The sequence below is a fragment of the Colletotrichum godetiae genome (genome assembly GCF_030913485.1).
Source record: "Colletotrichum godetiae strain CBS 193.32 chromosome Unknown BDP55scaffold_10, whole genome shotgun sequence".
Lineage (NCBI taxonomy): Eukaryota > Fungi > Ascomycota > Sordariomycetes > Glomerellales > Glomerellaceae > Colletotrichum > Colletotrichum godetiae.
This window is the reverse complement of record NW_026851258.1, coordinates 598,247-615,536: the sequence shown is the minus strand read 5'-3', so window position 1 is coordinate 615,536 and position 17,290 is coordinate 598,247. Positions and strand designations below refer to the sequence as shown.

At 53.9% G+C, this 17,290-nt stretch overlaps 5 protein-coding genes across 5 annotated transcripts; 3 read left to right on the top strand and 2 right to left on the bottom strand.

The window, feature by feature from the left end:
- Window positions 1–1,957: 1,957 nt before the first annotated feature.
- On the top strand, window positions 1,958–6,100 carry BDP55DRAFT_605716 (uncharacterized protein; the record flags this gene model as incomplete). The annotated part of the gene is made up of 4 exons (XM_060571103.1): window positions 1,958–2,392; window positions 2,737–2,872; window positions 4,559–5,767; window positions 5,834–6,100. Exons 1-4 carry the CDS (start codon window positions 2,370–2,372, stop codon window positions 6,098–6,100), a joined length of 1,635 nt encoding a protein of 544 aa, XP_060432548.1. The 5' UTR covers window positions 1,958–2,369.
- A 1,395-nt stretch (window positions 6,101–7,495) lies between these two features.
- Window positions 7,496–9,250, top strand: BDP55DRAFT_547008 (uncharacterized protein; the record flags this gene model as incomplete). Its single annotated transcript, XM_060568710.1, has 1 exon — window positions 7,496–9,250. One exon carries the CDS (start codon window positions 7,496–7,498, stop codon window positions 9,248–9,250), a length of 1,755 nt encoding a protein of 584 aa, XP_060432547.1.
- Window positions 9,251–11,619: 2,369 nt separating this feature from the next.
- Window positions 11,620–13,749, bottom strand: BDP55DRAFT_577746 (pyridoxal-phosphate dependent enzyme). The gene is made up of 2 exons (XM_060570793.1): window positions 13,069–13,749; window positions 11,620–12,969 (listed from the first exon to the last, which is right to left on the bottom strand). Exons 1-2 carry the CDS (start codon window positions 13,406–13,408, stop codon window positions 12,119–12,121), a joined length of 1,191 nt encoding a protein of 396 aa, XP_060432546.1. The 5' UTR covers window positions 13,409–13,749; the 3' UTR covers window positions 11,620–12,118.
- A 921-nt stretch (window positions 13,750–14,670) lies between these two features.
- Window positions 14,671–15,665, top strand: BDP55DRAFT_629395 (S-adenosyl-L-methionine-dependent methyltransferase; the record flags this gene model as incomplete). The annotated part of the gene is made up of 2 exons (XM_060572016.1): window positions 14,671–15,210; window positions 15,297–15,665. 2 exons carry the CDS (start codon window positions 14,671–14,673, stop codon window positions 15,663–15,665), a joined length of 909 nt encoding a protein of 302 aa, XP_060432545.1.
- A 5-nt stretch (window positions 15,666–15,670) lies between these two features.
- BDP55DRAFT_655436 (uncharacterized protein) lies at window positions 15,671–17,194 on the bottom strand. Its single transcript, XM_060574312.1, has one exon. It carries the CDS (start codon window positions 16,791–16,793, stop codon window positions 15,819–15,821), a length of 975 nt encoding a protein of 324 aa, XP_060432544.1. The 5' UTR covers window positions 16,794–17,194; the 3' UTR covers window positions 15,671–15,818.
- Between the last annotated feature and the right edge of the window lie 96 nt (window positions 17,195–17,290).

The following is a 17,290-nucleotide window of genomic DNA, read 5'->3' as shown; positions in this document are numbered from 1 at the left end:
GGTGGCTGGAAGATTCAGGGGAAAGGGGCGATTCTTCGGAATCAGATCATGTTGTCTGCAATTGACGCAATTATTTGGTCGAAGACAGTGTGTAGACCGGATTGTCGTGTCCTGTCATGAGAGGATTCTTGCAGCTAGTTAGAGATAAGGTAAGAACGAAAGCAATTGACGAGGTTTAAGGTGCGTCAAGGGACCCCGGTGAGGGGAGGTTGGAGGTCGACCTGGGAGCACAGAATTCCGACCATGCACGTTCGACTTGGAATTCCCCAGTGTCACATCGGGGTTGAACTCGGTGTGAAAATCAAACCGGCGGTGGCGCCTGGGCAGGAAACGGTTGCAGAGAAAAGCTGACGAGGATACATGAAGACTTGAGGCGCAACGGCCCCCCCTGGGCAAAGAGGTGTTCGGTTCGAGGGGAAGCGGCTCGGGCAAGTTGCAACAAAAGGGCGGCTCCACAACGGCGGCGAGAACGATACTGGCGTGCCGTATCTGGGAGTGTCTGGTGCGGTAGTGTCGGAATAGTAGGAGGCATTCGAAATTAGTTGCACGCCTAGCTTCATCCCACGTCTGAAGCACACACCAGACGGAGATATTTCTGGCCTGTCGCGTCTGCGTTAGCACAGGGTATAGCTCAGGTACGGCGGTAAGGTAAGGTAATGCGAGGCGAGAGGAGGCCAAGTAAGAAACGGTGAGGAGGTACGGAGTAAGGTGAAGGGCAGGGGAAGTTTCGAGGAGCAAGAGAAAGAGGAGGCTGGGCGTAGGAGGGGTTTGCAGTTTGCAGATCCTGCTAGAGCCTAAGGTAAGGTAGAGGCAGTCTTTGTCAGTGGCAGTCGTGAATCGTGATCCTGGACTTGGTGTTGGTTTGCTGGCGCTGGGTGGATCAAGGAGTGATGGATACGCAGGATGGATGGATGCGACATCGCTGGGAGTCACTTGCGATCTTTGGGTTCACATACATGAGGTGCAGCTGCCAGCCATAGCGGGGGTTTCTCAGGCTCACCTGCTTCAACTTAACTCGTACGAAGTATTTCCCCCCAAGGTTCTTGCCCATCTACCTTAGGTACCTTAGACGATGCAGAAATGAATGTGGAAAGCACGAAAGGGTCCCAGTTCTCTCCTGCCATGAATGGTCAGGATAATTAGGTAGGTACCTTCCTGGAAAGTAAGGTAGGGTAAGCGTAGGCAGGTACGGTACCTACCTTGTGATTTCCTTCCGATGATAATTCTCGGAATGTCTGGCAGGTCCTTGCCGATTCAAAGTTCGCTGAGGAGGGAAGGTGCTGCTGCGCTTGTCCCATTCTGTAACACTGCGACGCTGTGACGGCGAAGCCTCACCTTCTCGACCCTTCCTTGACACTAACGTAGGTAGTCGGGCCCTCGGAACTTTTGGGATATTTCGGGACATGCCATTAAAACTGAACGTCACATGTTGGAATTTACTCTCGGTCTGTACTTAGAGACGGGACAGACAAACTACAATGGCACAGTGAACAGTGAAAAGTGATTCTGCTGCAGAGGCGAGAGAGAGAGAAAACGTCCAGAGACATGAACCGTTGAAGAACCTGAGGAATGAATGCCCACTCGTCCTCACCGACTGACCGACAAGCAAAGGGGGTTAACACACCGACCTCCATCATTGGCATCGTTGGGCCGTTGGATCAGGTGTAACTTGTAAGCGCCTAGGCCGATGTGGTTGTCGTCATATTTCAGAGACACACCGCTGATGAGCAAGCACTGCACCGCGGACGTCTGACGGTGGAGCCCGCGCCCAAGCCTGCGCGCAGACGGAGTTCAAGGTTGCAGACTGGACCACCTCAGACCGTTCACTGCGTCCAGACCGCCGTCCACGGTCCGCAGATTCCACGCACCTCACACACACACTCAGCCCAGCCTAGAGCGCATCGCAGCCCAGTTCAGCGCGACGTTGGACACTGGCGTCGCCGAACGAGGGACGGTCCCGTCACCGTCAGTTCAGGTCAAGTCGAATTGGGCCGGACCAACTGCGCCTGCAACCTTCAGACCACCACACCTCACACACCACATCAGTGACCACACACACTTTAAGACGACCTGACGGACGACTTTTGCGCCGCCCACCTTCCCACACCCCCGACCCCAGCAATTATTTCTCTGCCACGCGCGCAATTTTGGGGGTTCCCGCCGCTCAATTCTCATCTCTCAACTTTTTCCTTCCTCTTTTTTTTTTTTCAACAAACCTCTCCTTCCTACCTTCTTCCTGTTGTTCGAAGATCGAATCCTCACCTGCCCTTTCCTTCACATTGTTCCTGCCGACAACGAGGCACTCGCACCGAACCGAGTAATTCTAATTGCCCCTCTTTCGAAAAGAAGCAGCCCTCAAATCCATCACAATGGGCACTTACAAGTTTACCTGGTATGCTCATCGACTCCGCCCGCATTTCCCCTTCCCCGCCACGCCTATCTCTTTCTCTAGGCTCTGAGTCTCGATACCCTTACATCACTACTGGAATGCGACGGGAGCCCAATTCCCCTCCTTGCATTGCTTCTCTGCCGTTCGGCGGTTGGAAACGGCGGCTGGCTTGCATGCTTTCGTCAAAGGACATGTGGAATGCAAACCTTCTTTCACATGGTCATTTGGCCCCGTCCACGGCGACCTCACCACCACCATTGGCACCGTTCGCATCGTCTCCAGCGAAAGAAAAAAGCAAGCCTCGCAGTTAGACCGAAAACCTTGCTAACCTTTGCGTCCCACTGTAGGGCTCATCCGGCCGAGGAGGTTTATGTTACCGGCACTTTCGACAACTGGACTAAGAGCGAGAAGTTGGAAAAGGTCGGCAGCTCTTTCGAGAAGACCGTCACACTCGCCGACGCATCGGAGAAGATCTACTATAAGGTTCGTACCAGCCAATTCAGGCGCTTTTCCTTGTACCCGTAAACATTGGTCCATCCCACCCGGATTTTTCGAACACGACGGCAACACCGGAATCCCTTATCACGGCGCGCAATTGTTGGGAACCCTCTCGGCCTATGGAGGGGCAGCGACGACAGCGGCGACAGCACAGGCGGCGAAGGCGATGGTTGTATGAGAGCGCGAACAAGGGCCTCGATCGAAAGCAGCGACGCCGCCTCGCTCAGCCCGCGACAGCATCCGTGCACCCATCCAGGTCCCTTGTCCATCAATCGCAATCGCTGTTCCCCCGTCTTGGAGGGGGAAGAAGGGCTACCAGGCCAATTACTGGTGGAAGCTTCTCCCCAGCTCCAGGGCAGCTCTAGTTCCAGCTTCCCCGTCAGCTGCAGGCCAGAGCTCGGTTGCGGCTCGTCATAGGATCGGGCTTTTATCACCATCTCGCAATTTGGCGTGTCCAGGCCCCTGGCCCTCACGCAATTTGCTTCGCGCTCCGCTGAGCCACACAAATTCTGCTGGGGTCTTTTCGGTGTTCTCTGGACTTTTCTTACTATTGTTTCCTACGGCCACATTGCGTTGTCGGCTTTTTTCCCCCTCCTTTCGCACTAACGCCGCTGCTTTCCCTTTGGGGGTTTCTGCTGCTCTGTCTGTCTGCTCCCCGCGTATTGCGGCTTTGCCTGCGCAATCGGGGCTGCAAAACATATCCCAGACTGGCGCTGCATATGGCTGTAATGGGTAAATTGGAGACAGAAAAAGAAGAGTCACACGCGGGTTTCGGAGGCTGGTTGTTGCTGGCCGACTATCCCGGCTCCGAATGACGCAAACCCACCAGTGCTTGCAGCAGCTTACTGCGGCAGAAGCACAGCAGCGGCGTGGTTGCCTTGAGTCTGAACGCAGGTTGAGGTGGCCCAGGTGGGCAATTGGCAAGATTGGCTGGCGGATCCCGAGCAGAGCGGCGGGTGGGAGCTCCGCTTTTCCACAGGTCCAAAAAAGCAATGAACAAGGTTTTCCAGGTTCATTGCTCCTTTTGTATTCTGTGGGGAGCGAAAAGAGCGTCAATCTCGACCAGGGTCCCCCATGCGTGGATGGTCGCGTTCGCAGCTGCGTGTGGCCTTTTCGCAAATTGCAACGCAAGAAAGAAGAGAGACACCGGAGAGCGGCAGGATCCAGAACCAGCAGCCACCATGGACCATGGCACCTTTCATCACACAACAATGTGCCAAAATGTCTAGCAACTTTCGGGGTTAGCCTTCCAGACTAGGTGCCACCAAACATGGCACACCCCCAAGGCACCTAGGGTACACAAGGACAAGCACCACCACGGCCACCACCACCACCCAGCCCACGCCAGGAACCAACAGCCATGCCCGTGGCCAAGGAATAAGCGGCAGCGCAACGCGCCAGGAACCACCGCAGCCTTCCAATTTGCCTGGGATCTCATTCTGGCGGATACGGGCTATCTTTCCTCACCTGGCAGACTGGCCTTTATAACCATCGCCGACACCCAGATCGCGCTCCCAGCTGATCTCCCACATTTGGTTCGCCGCGCGTCGTCATATCTGCCCCCCCAAAGGACCCATTGCACCACCTCTGTGTTGCCCACCGGATTTCGCTTAAAAACATCGTCATCGTTGACAATTTTTACTGACTTGCTTTCTCTTCCCCCCTCTATAGTTTGTCGTCGACAACAATTGGATCACAGACCACACTGCTCCTCAAGAGCCTGATCACGAGGGCAACGTAAACAACTTCCTGACCCCCGACCAAATCGTCAAGGAGGACACTACCGCCGCAATCATGAACACTGTTACCCCCGAATCTACTACCGCCGCCTTGGCCAAGGACGTGCCTCTCGAGAAGGAGGAGCTTCCCCAGGCTACCCCCTCCGACATTCCCGGCGGCTTTCCCGTCACCCCCGCCAATGAGCTTGACAAGTTCATCGGCGTGAATCCTATCCCCGCCCAAGATGTTACCGCCGAGCCCGTAACCGTCGCACCTGGCGAACCCCTTCCCGCATCTGTCAAGGCTGGCGATATCAACGACCACGTCAAGCTTGACAAGGAAGGTTACGAGGACTCTAGCGCTCTGCCTGGCCTCTCCAAGGAGGAGACCACCGTCCCTGAGGTCACCAGCAACACAATCCCTGAGTCCAGCTTGCCCATTGGGACCGCGGATGCCACCATCAACAGTGCCGCACCCACATCCACTACCGCTGCTCTGGCTGCTGAGGTTCCTCTTGAGACCAAGACTGCCGAGGTTCCCGAAGTTGTCAAGGAGAGCCAAGAGAAGGCTCACGCCGAGCCTGAGGCCAGTGCAAACCCCGAGGCTGTCCAGGAGAAGGCTATTGTTGAGGACGAGCTCCTCGAAAAGGTCCCCACCGCTCCCTCGACATCTGAGGGCACTGCCGGCTTCGGCACTCAGAAGACTGAGGCCGCTGGCGTCGTCGTTGCTACCGCTGCCACTGTTGGTGGTCTCGCTGCTGCCGCTGCCATCAACGCCAAGGACACTGTAGTCGAGGCTGCTGCTCCTCACGTTGAGCAGGCTACCGTTGCCGCCACTGACGCCGCCGCTCAGCTCCCCGAGCCCGTCAAGGAGAGCCTGCCCGTGAGTGTTCAGGAGGCTATCGGCGGTCAAACTAAGGAGGAGACCCGTGAAGAGGTCGCTCCCGAAGTTCCCACTGTGGTCAAGGAGTCTATTGCCGAGGCCGGCAAGAGCCCCGAGGCTGCCGCCAACACCGAGGCCGTTATCGAGAAGAAGGAGGTTGAGGCTGAGCTCCTCAAGGAGGTCAAGCCTGTCCCCGCCGTCGGTGAGGAGACCAAGGTCGAGGCCGAGAAGCCCAAGGTCGAGGCTGCCAAGGAGGAGGTCAAGGAGACCAAGGAAGAAGTTAAGGAGGGCGAGAAGACCAAGACTGAGGCCGTCAAGGAAGAGGCCAAGCTTGCCAAGGAGGAGGTTAAGGCCGCCGTCACCAAGGACGAGTCTACCAACGGTGCCAACGGCGTTCACACTACCGCCAACGGTACCAACGGCGCAACCCTCACCTCCACCAAGGAGCCCGAAGCCCCCACCACTCCCGCCAAGGCCCCCTCCTCCGTTCCCGAGTCAACGACACCAAGCAACACCAAGGCCGCCGAGAGCCCTTCGGGCACCGAGAAGAAGAAGAAGAACCGTCTGAGTGCCTTCATCGGCAAGCTCAAGGCCAAGGTGCACAGCAAATAAGCGGCTTAATGATGATGACGTTCGCCGTTAGGATGTATGTGGATGGGAGGCTTCGTCTTTCGCCTCGGCTCTTATGGATTTTCTTGTCGGGTGCTGCGTATTCGGGTTGTTTGTCGTTTCTATGATTCCCCTGGTCCACTTTGCATGTGCAAGAGCTCGAGAGGTAGAATGAGGCATGGCAGCTGTATGTCGACGACGTTGGAAGTACGGCCATTTCTGTTGGGCCTCTAGAATTAATTGAGGGTGATGTGGCTGCCGCCTCTTTCAGTTTTGCTCATTTTGTTGATACTTCACACGGCTCATCTGCATCGGACTATCCTGTACCGTAATACCTCGTTCGAGCCTAATTTGCATATGATCAATTGAGCCAATCTAATAAGTTAGTAAACACTGATAACTGTCTGATGGTGGAGCATGCGTGTGATATTTCCTACTGACTGATGAGATCGATGAAGTTGTCGCAACAGAGAGTAGGTCAACAAGGTGGTAGGTAAAGTCAAATAGAGTCAATTGTGACTCGACACGCCGTTTTGATATGTCACATCAAGCCCACTGCGCCAGGTGCCCGGTACAGATGTACAGACAGGTTCAGACTGCGCGTCAAACGAAACAGCCCAGTTGATACACGCAAGAGACCTTGAGTCGTGACTGGCAACGGCGGAGGCGACTGAGTCACGTGATGTTTCCAGCTGTTCGGACAGCCAGGTACGTATTCCCGGGTGCCGAGCTTTCCCTCATGAGCGTCACGGCAACTTCGATTTGCCCCGCCAATGACTCTACGTACTGTTGCTGCTACAGCTGCTGCATCCTCTTGACATCCGATTACCTGATCTCCACCCGTCACTCATGGGGTCCGTCCACTTTGGACCCCGTCTCCTTCTACACTCAACATCTTCATTCACCTAGCCAGAGCCCTTCAGCCGAAGTGTTCAAGTCTCTTTTACCTCTCTCCTCCTTGATATACCTGTTTTTTTCTTCGATAGCACCGGGTCAGTTGGCCTGTCGTGGCAACCCCTGGTCCGTCCTTTCGTTCCTTTCGCTCGTACTCCATTGCATCACGACATTGACCGAGGGGGGCCGATCGAATCGATCAATCTTCTCGCCAGCGGACAAGCTGTTGCGTCACGTTCACTTACGATAGCCGGGTACCCGAATATGAGCTTGACTCCGTCAAATTTGGGCAAGTCCCTTTCAGCATCGACTTCCCATTCGCCTTCGATCCAGCCTGGTCCCGTCACCACGAGCATCGAATCCAACCGCCGCCCCTCCCAACCCAGTCCTTCATTCCCTCACGCAGCCCCCCGAAAGGGCCAGGGCTCTCGGAAGCAACACAAGATGCAGCGAAGACCGGGACTCGGCGACTCCAGACACGCAAACCCAGACGATGACGATGCCATGGCCGAGATACGGGCCATAGGGAATACCAATAGTCGACGAGGCCAAACATCAATTACACACCTTCTAAACTACAGTCGTCCGCCGAGCGCTTACGCGGATCATCATTCTTATGCTCGGAATTATAGACGGAATCCGACCTGGGGACCTGGTTCAGGACACCACGCCGTAGACAAGGCGAGATACGTTCATGCGAATTACAGATTTGTCGTTTCGCCGGAAGGCAATTACGCTAGCCAGGCGGCTGACGCCGATGTTCACATCGATTGGAATAACGTCCTGCAGATTTTGGCCTCATCCGTGTCGCAGGGGGCTAGTTGCCCAATCTGTTTGTCAGAGCCGGTGGCCCCACGTATGGCAAAGTGCGGCCACATTTTCTGCCTTCCATGCCTGATTCGGTTTATGAACTCGACAGATGAGGACTCGAAGCATGGCAAAGGTGCAAGGTGGAAGAAATGCCCGCTCTGCGAAGACAGCGTCTACCTCCACGAGACGCGGCCCGTGCGTTTCTACGCTGGACAAGAGAGCCCTCTGCCACGAGTTGGCGACGACGTTGTGCTACGCCTAATGGCCCGGACAGCCAAGTCGACCCTCGCATTGCCGTGGGAGAATGGTTCTGACGCGCTCAACGTGTCGGACGACGTGCCCTGGCACTTTGCAGTCAATGTTCTAGATTATGCTAGGATCATGAAGGGAACTGGAGACTATATGTTGGAGCAATTTGACGAAGAAATCGAGGCGCTGCGGAAACAGGGGACCGAGGATCAGCTTCTTTACCACGACGATGATGAATGGACGAAGAAGGCGATCCGGGCCATCGATGCGGCGAAGGAGAAGGTACAGGATCTTGGCAAGAACGACTCCATGCTGCCAAACAAGAAGCTTGGCAACCAGAACAAGACGGTTCAGCCTGACTTTTACTTCTACTCATCACAACCGCATCTCTACCTCTCAGCTCTCGATATTCGTATATTAAAGACGAAATATGGCGACTTCTCTGCATTTCCATCCACGTTGTTGCCTCGCGTCGAGCACATTTCGACCGGCCACGTTCTGGATGAGGTGCAGAGAAAACGAGCCAAGTACCTGGGTCATCTTCCGTACGGTTGCCGAATCAGCTTCCTGGAATGCGATTGGACAGACATAGTGTCGGCAGATGTCCTCGAGAAATTCGCCGATGAGATCGGCCGACGGAGGAAGCGGAATCTCGACAAGGCGGTACAGGAAGAACGCGAGAGGGTTCAGTCGGAAAGAATTGAGGCTGCCCAGTTCAAGAGCACTGCGGCTATGAGGCGTGATTATGGACCGATCGAAGAGGACCACGTTCCTGCATTGAACTTGGAAGAGTTCCAACCCCTATCAAGCCATGCCAACGCTACGCCGCCCGATCCACGACCAGGTTTCGAGCATCTCGCAACCATTTCTACGAGTCCTTCCACGCAGAAAACCGTGTGGGGCACTCATGTCGTGCCTGGGTCTCCTGAGCTTGCCCCGGCATCAATGCGTCCGCATGATGACGGGTGGCTCAAGGATGAAGATTTGTTTGGCCCTCCAGAGCTTTCTTTCCACATGGAGGCTTTGAGTATGACCGAGCCCGGTCCCTCTAGCAGTAGTGCCGCCTTTGGGGCAGCTGGTAGCAGCAGCAACGGTGGCAGCAGCGGCAACAGCGGCGGTGGAGCAGGAGGCGGCGGCAAGGGAAAGAAGAAGAAGCAGAAGATCACACTGATGAGCACCGGTGGGCGTAGGCAAGGATAAGCGGATCTAGTGTAGTACGAAGTGAGACGTGTGGATGGCAAGCGACTTGCGGAATTGCAAAGCGTTGTTTTGGAGACGCAGACTCTGATTTTAGTGAGGTAGAGTCGGGTATTGGGCTGGGGAGTTATAAGAGGAAGTTTGTCACACCTGCTTCAATCAATCTATTAAAGAATCCAAAAATCAGAATGGTTTCCATCCCACTTACCCATACTTCAGGAGAAAGGTATTGGTTGATATTGCAAGAGGGTATTCCAGAGCATCGTCGCAGAGGGCAAAGATATCCATCCCACAGAGTCCCTGGCAGATTCTATAACTCTTGGAAGTTCTCATTGACGCGTGTATATAAAGAACTATTCTGTTGTCAATAGCCATGTTCCAAAGCAAGCACAGCAGAGTTCGGTTGGCGGCTGATTGCTCGTTGAAGAAGATTCTACTCTCTTTCCGTTGCTTTCGATTGTGTGTGAACTAGATCTTGGACTCCCCAGCTTTATAGAAAGAGCAAGCCAGAACTTCAAGCGTCTCTTTTATCGCGTTCGAGCCTCGGTGATGTTCGTGGGCGAATACGTTGAGCGGGATAGCTGTTATTGGATAACGAGGGGTTGTGTTTTGTTACTGTGTGTTCTGGATATGTGTCTAAGGTAAGTTAGGTGGTATTGGCATATAGGAGAGTTTACCCTGAGGATCCAGGACCCGAAGCAGAAACTCATTATGGCTTAGTACTACTAGGCTAATCATTTCAGCATTTGTTAGTCGTCCTTCGACATCGAGCCGTTCTACTTTTATAATATGACAGGATCACGTGCAGGTGAGTGTTGTTGATAATGTCCTCATGAGGAAGGATCTATCTCATTTAGATTCATTCATGGGTGCTCTAGACTATATGATATACCGCTTTATAAAAGCTCTTAAAGTGCCATGCTTCAAAGCAGAGGAGAGAGGAATAACTTCGTTATAGCATGTCCGTTACTGACGTTACGATCCTTAAGAAGCACCTGGGGGTTCACTCGTTCTCGCATGCTCCAGAGTAAATGTCTTCCTATCTTAAATAAGCTCTTGACGTGTCATACTCTTGTAGGCATAATAAGAAAGGAATCCTTTAGGCATAGAGGATCACATACATGTCACTGATAGTACGTATCTTAGGAAAGGTTTAATTTAATATATTAATATACGGTATAGATTAGTTTTTATATCGTCTTAAGAGAAAGACCTATATGCATTATTTCTAGAAAAATAAAGCGTAAAGTCGTAAATCTATTTATTAAAAAGACGCTTATAGTACTGCTCCTGCTACGGGTCGTAGGGGTGTTTATTTAGTATTCCTTCTTAGACCCATAATACTCATGCTATTAGGATGGATATCAGTGCTTATAACATAGTTTTTTAGACTACATTAAAGAGATAGGTCTCTTGATTAGGCTTTAAATTCCTATACCTATCTATGGGATAATACGGTTGCATCGATAAGTCAGTCACACCGGCCGAGAATAATCCTAAGCTCGCTAAGAGCAAGACTATAGTAGCCCTTCCCTATTTAGTAAAAGAAGGGCAAGAAACTACTGGCACCGACAAGGGCTTAAAGGAAGGAGTAAATAGACTATGCACTCCTTTCTCTCTAGCAAGGTAAGTCTGGCTCAGGCCGCTACCTCATTAACCGCTGCCACCGGGCATGGCTGGCATTGTGGGCACTGCTCAAAGAATACCTGCTAGAGTATCAATGGCGTTTTTAATGTTCCTTGTGCTTAAGAAAGGTCACTAGATATGAAGTAGAAAGTAAAAAAGAATGCTAAACTTGTGTCTCGCACTTGTCGCAGCGATCGTTCATCCGAACCGTGCAGCCAGCTATATCAGGCATCGGAGAGTCTAAGAAACTTTGAGCAAGCTCAGTGAGGGCTATAATAACCAATCGTTGAACAAAAGACTGCCCTTATGACTTCCACAATTCTCGTCGTTCCCCTGTTCAGCTTCCATCGTTGCTGGGTCCAGCCTGGAGTGTAAGTCTGGTGAGGAGCTCTGTCAATGACAACGGATATAAAGTCCCTAGCAAACAAAGGGCAATTAGAAAAAGGGGATGCCTCCCGTTCCCAATTCGCTCTCTCAATTCGCGGGACGTATTCGTTGTATAATACGTAACGGAGAACGAACGAGTAATAGAGAAAGGAGGCTTTTAATAAATTTGCACTTGTGGTTTTTAGGGACTTGGTACTACCTTCGGATTCGGTCTTGTCTTGCACTAGGCTCTCGGCCTCGGAGCATGCTCGAAGTGCCGCAAGATGGATACCGCGCTAGATTCAGCCTTGAGTAAGAGTCTTATAAGTAGATCCGTCAATAACAGCGAAGACAAAGTTCCTAGAAAAGGAAGGGCAATTGAGATATAGGGAAGGATGCCTTCCGTTTCTAAGTTACTCCTACTCTCCCGACTCGCTGACCGTATTCGTTGTGTACTACTTAAGGGAGAATCAACGGGCAGTAACGAAGGAGGCTTGGGTTAACGTTGCACTTGTGGATTCTACCTTAGGGGACGGAATCTATGCTTGCGCACTTCTCAGTACCGCGGGCTTGCTCGAACTGCCGTGAGGTCGGCAACAGAGCGTGGAGCATACACCTGAGAGACCTCTGCAGTAGGTAGCTGGGGGCCACTTATCGTTACTTATATATGTCAGTCGTGAGGTAATTTGGGCTCACCACCGAGGAGTAATTCTCAGCATGTGTAACCATTGCCGGTGGCAAGTCTTGCCTGTTGATTATCAGGGTCTCAAGCTCCATCTCCAGATCACAAACCAGCATTGCGGACTCAGGAATCATCCCCAGAAACTCATCCTGACCACTTCCTATCATTCAACATTTACATAAAACAACTCTAGGATATCACGCCGCAAAAATCTTCATGAGCCCCTCCAACGCCATATTCCCACCGCTAAAAACCAACCCCAAATCCCACCCCGTCTCGCCAGCCTCCTTTTCGACCATGGCCCTGAAATCCTCATTAAACAGCGCCACCGCCAGGGGCACCGCACCGCTCGGCTCGACAACGAGTTTGAACCGCTCAAACACGAGCTTCGTCGCCGCCTTGATCTCCTCCTCGGACACGCTGTACATGTTCTCCACCAGCCGGCGCTCGTAGATGACGGACCAGGGGTGCTTGCCCACGGGCGTTCTCAACCCATCAGCGACCGTCAGCGTCTTTACGCTCTCGACGCGTTTCCCCGCTTCGAAGCCGCGCTTGCAGTCGTCGGCGCCCTGAAACTCTGGTTCCGCCCCAAAGACCCGGATTCCCGTCCCTTCGCAGCTCAGCGCTACGCCGGAGAGCATGCCGCCGCCTCCGCAAGGCGTCATGATCGCGTCCAGACCCTTCTGCGTCACCCCGTCTCCGTTGGACACAGCCACAGGAAGACCCGTCGAGTTAAACGTCGGGTTCTCGGCAGAGTGGCCTGCGGCCAGGAGATCGCGCACCTGCTCTTGCAGCTCGAGGCCCATCGTCCCTTGGCCCAGCATGATGTCCGGGTGATCGTAGGGCGGCACGAGGCGGGCGCCCGTCTCGGAGATGATGCGGTCGGCGACGGCCTCGCGTTCGACGCTGGTGCTGCCGCTAAAGACGACGTTGGCGCCGTAGCCGCGCGTTGCGGCGATCTTGTTGGGTGGGGAGATGTCCGGCATGACGATATGTGCTGGGATGCCGCTTTCTCTGGCTGCGAGGGCCAGGGCTTGGGCGTGGTTTCCTGGTTATGTGTTAGTGAATATCCCCTGGAGTCAAGAACTACATATTCAAATAGCCCGCTTCTACGTTCGTTCACTGGACAAGGAACAGGTCTTCATACCTGAGCTATGTGTGACAACACCCTTCTCTTTACCGCCGCTCTCGATCCGCCCAGGCTCCTGCTTCAGCCTCTCAACAGCGTGAAAGGCACCGCGGACCTTGAAGGCGCCGATGCGCTGCAGGTTCTCGCACTTGAACCACAGCCGGAGCACGGGCTTGGCCGGCGTGTGACCTTCCCATTTCGTGCCCTTGAGGTCCTCGGGTGTCCGCGGCGTCGACGCCAGCGCCGAAAGGGTCTTGTTGGTGAGTACTGGGGTGTAGTGGACGTGCGGCTTGACGAGCTTGTGAGCTTCGACGACGGAGGCCCGGGTTAGGGGTAGACAGGTTGTGAGGTCGGCCATGCTGCGTTTCTGTTGTGTTCACGATGGGCGGCGCAAGTGCTACGTCGTGTGAGCGTGAGTGTCAGTAAATTATGGCGAAAGTGTCGCAAGTCCGCCCTGTAAACAGAGTAAAGCAATGAATAGACACCAGGGCTAGACGAAATTTTATCAAGTCAGAGAGGTGAGATTGAGATTGAAATGAGACGTGTCGTGAAGGCGTGGGCGGCAAAGTAAAAGGGACTTCCGATGCCGGGATCGGGACTTTGGTGGTGGCGTGCGGTTGCCTTTACGCCCTCCGGACGGGGGCGACCCCGCTTGAGTCGTGGGATTCGGCGGTTGTCTCCGAAAAGGCTCCCCGGGCCACACCTGCAATTATCGGTGAAATGACCACACACATCTGCTTTTCCCGCGGGTAATATTAAAGCCGCATACCAATACACTAAAACTGATGGTTGATCATAACTCACTCGTGGGATCTGGAATCGTCAGGAACATTCTAACAAGTGTTCTATGAATCGGTCAAGAAAGTGCATGACTGATTGTATCTACACTAGGCGTTGACTCAGTCCGTTGGTTGGCCCTCCTCCGCATCCTACCAAGATCCCTTCCCCATTGCCCAAAACTCACCCATAACATTTTAATTCCCCATTAGAAATTGTGAGAGGCCGTCCTTCGACACGCGATGTCTTGACTGGTGATCCTTAACCGCAGCAAAGCCAGCAAAGCTGTGTAAACATCAATCTCTCACAATGGCGGTACTCACCTAACCTGCATCTCTACGACGAAACGGAGGATTGTACAGCTGAGAGCAAAAACACGACATAATCACATCTATCCATCGCCTCGTAGTCGGGAGGAATGCGGTTGAATATGACTTGGCGAGCTTGGGTTAGGTGAGGTAGGTATCCCAAAGATTCGGCATGCGTCCCTGGCAGCGACAGGGATCACGTCGCCGTTCTCCAGCGCGGGGCATTTCCGACCCATCCACAATACAGCGCGGGGTACTCGGGGACTAGATCGCACTCGCTAGCGCCGGTTGACCTAGATTCATGACTTCATTCCCATTCGCCGTCTTTCATTCTTTCTCATACTTTATTACGAACTGAAACATCAATCATCTTTCTCATAGTCTTAAGAACCCGTTTGAATCTCACTGATCCAACAAAACAAATCATCATACACCCATCAAAGCATCTCTCAACCCCACCATACAGAGAGAGATATCTCTCACCCCTCTATCCACCAAACATCCACCCGCACAACCTCGGTATAAGAAGCCCATCATGACAACCGACCCAAACAAACTCTCGACAGCCTTCTCAAACACCCCGCTAGCCCACCACGGCCAGAAATGGTCCTCCTTCTGGGAAGAGAAATTCACCCCCTGGGACCGCGGCGGACCCTCCCTAGCCCTCCTCGACATCCTCACCACCCGCCCAGACCTCATCCCGCCTCCCCCTGCCCCATCATCCCCAGAACACCAACAACAACAGGATTCCCCACAGAAGCCAACGGCCCTCGTTCCCGGGTGCGGTAAAGGTCACGACGCCCTCCTCCTAGCAAACCTAGGCTATGACGTCCTCGGCCTAGACTTTTCACCTACTGCTATTGACGAGGCAAAGGAGAACCAAAAGGCTGTAGTTGCTGCCGCCGCCGCCACCGGGGATGGAGATGGAGCAGAGCCGGACGTGAACGCCATCCGCCAACCCAACGGCGCCGAGTCCGGTTCCGTAACGTGGCTCTCGGGCGACTTCTTCTCAGATTCGTGGCTTGAGGCGTGGCCGCGCGAGAACAAGACTTTTGACCTCATCTTTGATTATACTGTAAGTCTCACAACATTCTCCAAATCTTCAAAACAATCCGGAGAGAACCAGAAAAGAAATAGAAAAAACTAACATCCCACCACAAGTTCCTCTGCGCCCTCCCCCCCACAGCACGCCCCCAATGGTCCTCCCGCATATCCTCCCTCCTAAACCCATCCACAGGCCGCCTCATCTGCCTAGAATTCCCGTCCGGCAAACCCCTTTCCCAGCCGGGACCGCCGTGGGGCTTGAACCCGGATATCTACCTCGCCCTGCTTACCCGCCCCGGCCAACCCTTCACGTTCTCGTCTTCGACGCAGGCGGGCGACGAGGCAGACGTCGTCGTCGTCCCGGCTCCGAGCGAGGACGGTGCCGGCCTGAAGCGGTTGGCGCTCGTCAAACCTGCCAGGACGCATCGCGCTGGTATGAATGAGGATGGCTCGGTTCGCGATTGGGTTCATGTCTGGAGTCACTAAGAACTATGACGAAGGTGTCATGGCTCTAGATGGTCTTTTTTGGTAGATTCTCTCTCTTCGGTTAATGATGTATGCCTTTGCCATGCAATGCCCAATTCCATGTCCATCAAGTCATTGTGAACCGTATATACCTCCTCATCACCCCCCAATGAATCACGCCGTCGTCTTCCGCAAAGAGTTATAATGCTCCCCAAGCCCATACCCATGCCGATAATACGCCAACCAAATCTCCTTCTTCTTCTCCTCATCGCTACTACCACCACCATCACCACCCGCCGCCGTCGCGGGCCCAATCCTCTCCGTCCTCCCATCCTGCACAACCCGAATCTCAACCCCATAAACACTCGCCAGCGCCGCAAGCTCAAGCTGACCCCCCCACTCCGCCGTATCCCGGATCCGCCTCACATACCCCTCCAACCCCTCCTCCAAAAACGGCGCAAAGTCATCCGGGTGAGCCGTCATGTACTCCGCCGCCGCCCTCCTCACAATCTTATACGGCAGCTTCTGGGTCGGGTCACTGCTACTCCCTGCTTCTTCAGCACCACCACCACCAGCGAGTGGGATTCCCTTCTCCCTAAGCTGATCCGCCACAGCAGAAAACAAACAATGCCCGTCCGGCGCAATCTCCTTCTCCTCGAGGTCATGCGCTTTAAACTCCTTGAGCATATACGTCTTCTCGATGCCCCGGTGATCCGTCATGCTGCTCGCCTCCTCCTGCACCTTTTCTGCCGCGGCTTCGACCTCAGCTGCCCGCCGCGCCATGCGCTCTTTTTGTCTGTTGCGTTTCTTCCCTTGGCCTTGTGGTACCTGCACCTTCTCTTCTGCCGGTGTTTGGGCGGAGATAGTAGTATCCCTCAACTTCTCCGTGACACCAGCAGTCTCGTCTCTATCTTCGTCTTCGTCCGTATCGTTGTCTTGAACCTCCTCGGCAGCAGCACCACCAGACAGACTCGCAACCTCCTCCTCATGCTTCGCCTTCAACACCCTCTCCAGCTCAGCACACTCGTCGTTGACCCCCTTGCGCGTCTTCTTCGTCGCGTTCTTCTTCTTGCTCGTGATCCGCCCCACGAGATCACGCTGCTCCTTGCGGTGCCGCGTCTGCATCTGCTCCAGCGTTTCGGACTCCATGGTTTTTGTTTCGTGTTTTTGTTTCTCCGTGAAGCACCTTCTCGGATAACAAATTTCCCACGGTAGTGTTTCGGCTCGGTTCGGTCGGTAGAGGTGGATGGAGAGGAGCGAGGTTTCGTATAAGATGGTATGTGAGGGAGGATTCGCGAGGTAGACAGGGAACCGATCTGTGTCTGGTAATGGCGGATGAGGGGGGGCGGGTTCGCGAATAATCCTGCCTGATTCACAGGAAGAATTGAATCTTCGATCGGAGGGGTCAGATAAAGGCGCAAGTTGGGTCAATCAGGCAGGAACCGAGCTGGCGGCGTCGAGAGTGAAAAAACCAGAGCTTCCAAAGTAGCAGTCTTCGTAGTTGTCAATGGAAGCTCCGAGCTCGAAATGTCATGGAGGGGCGAAATTTCTTGGTGGGGGTGTGTTTTCGCTGCTTACGGTGCGGGGTCGGTGCGTGGCCCGGAGAGCAGCCCGTAATTCGACCTCGCCCGAGCACCGCCTACTCG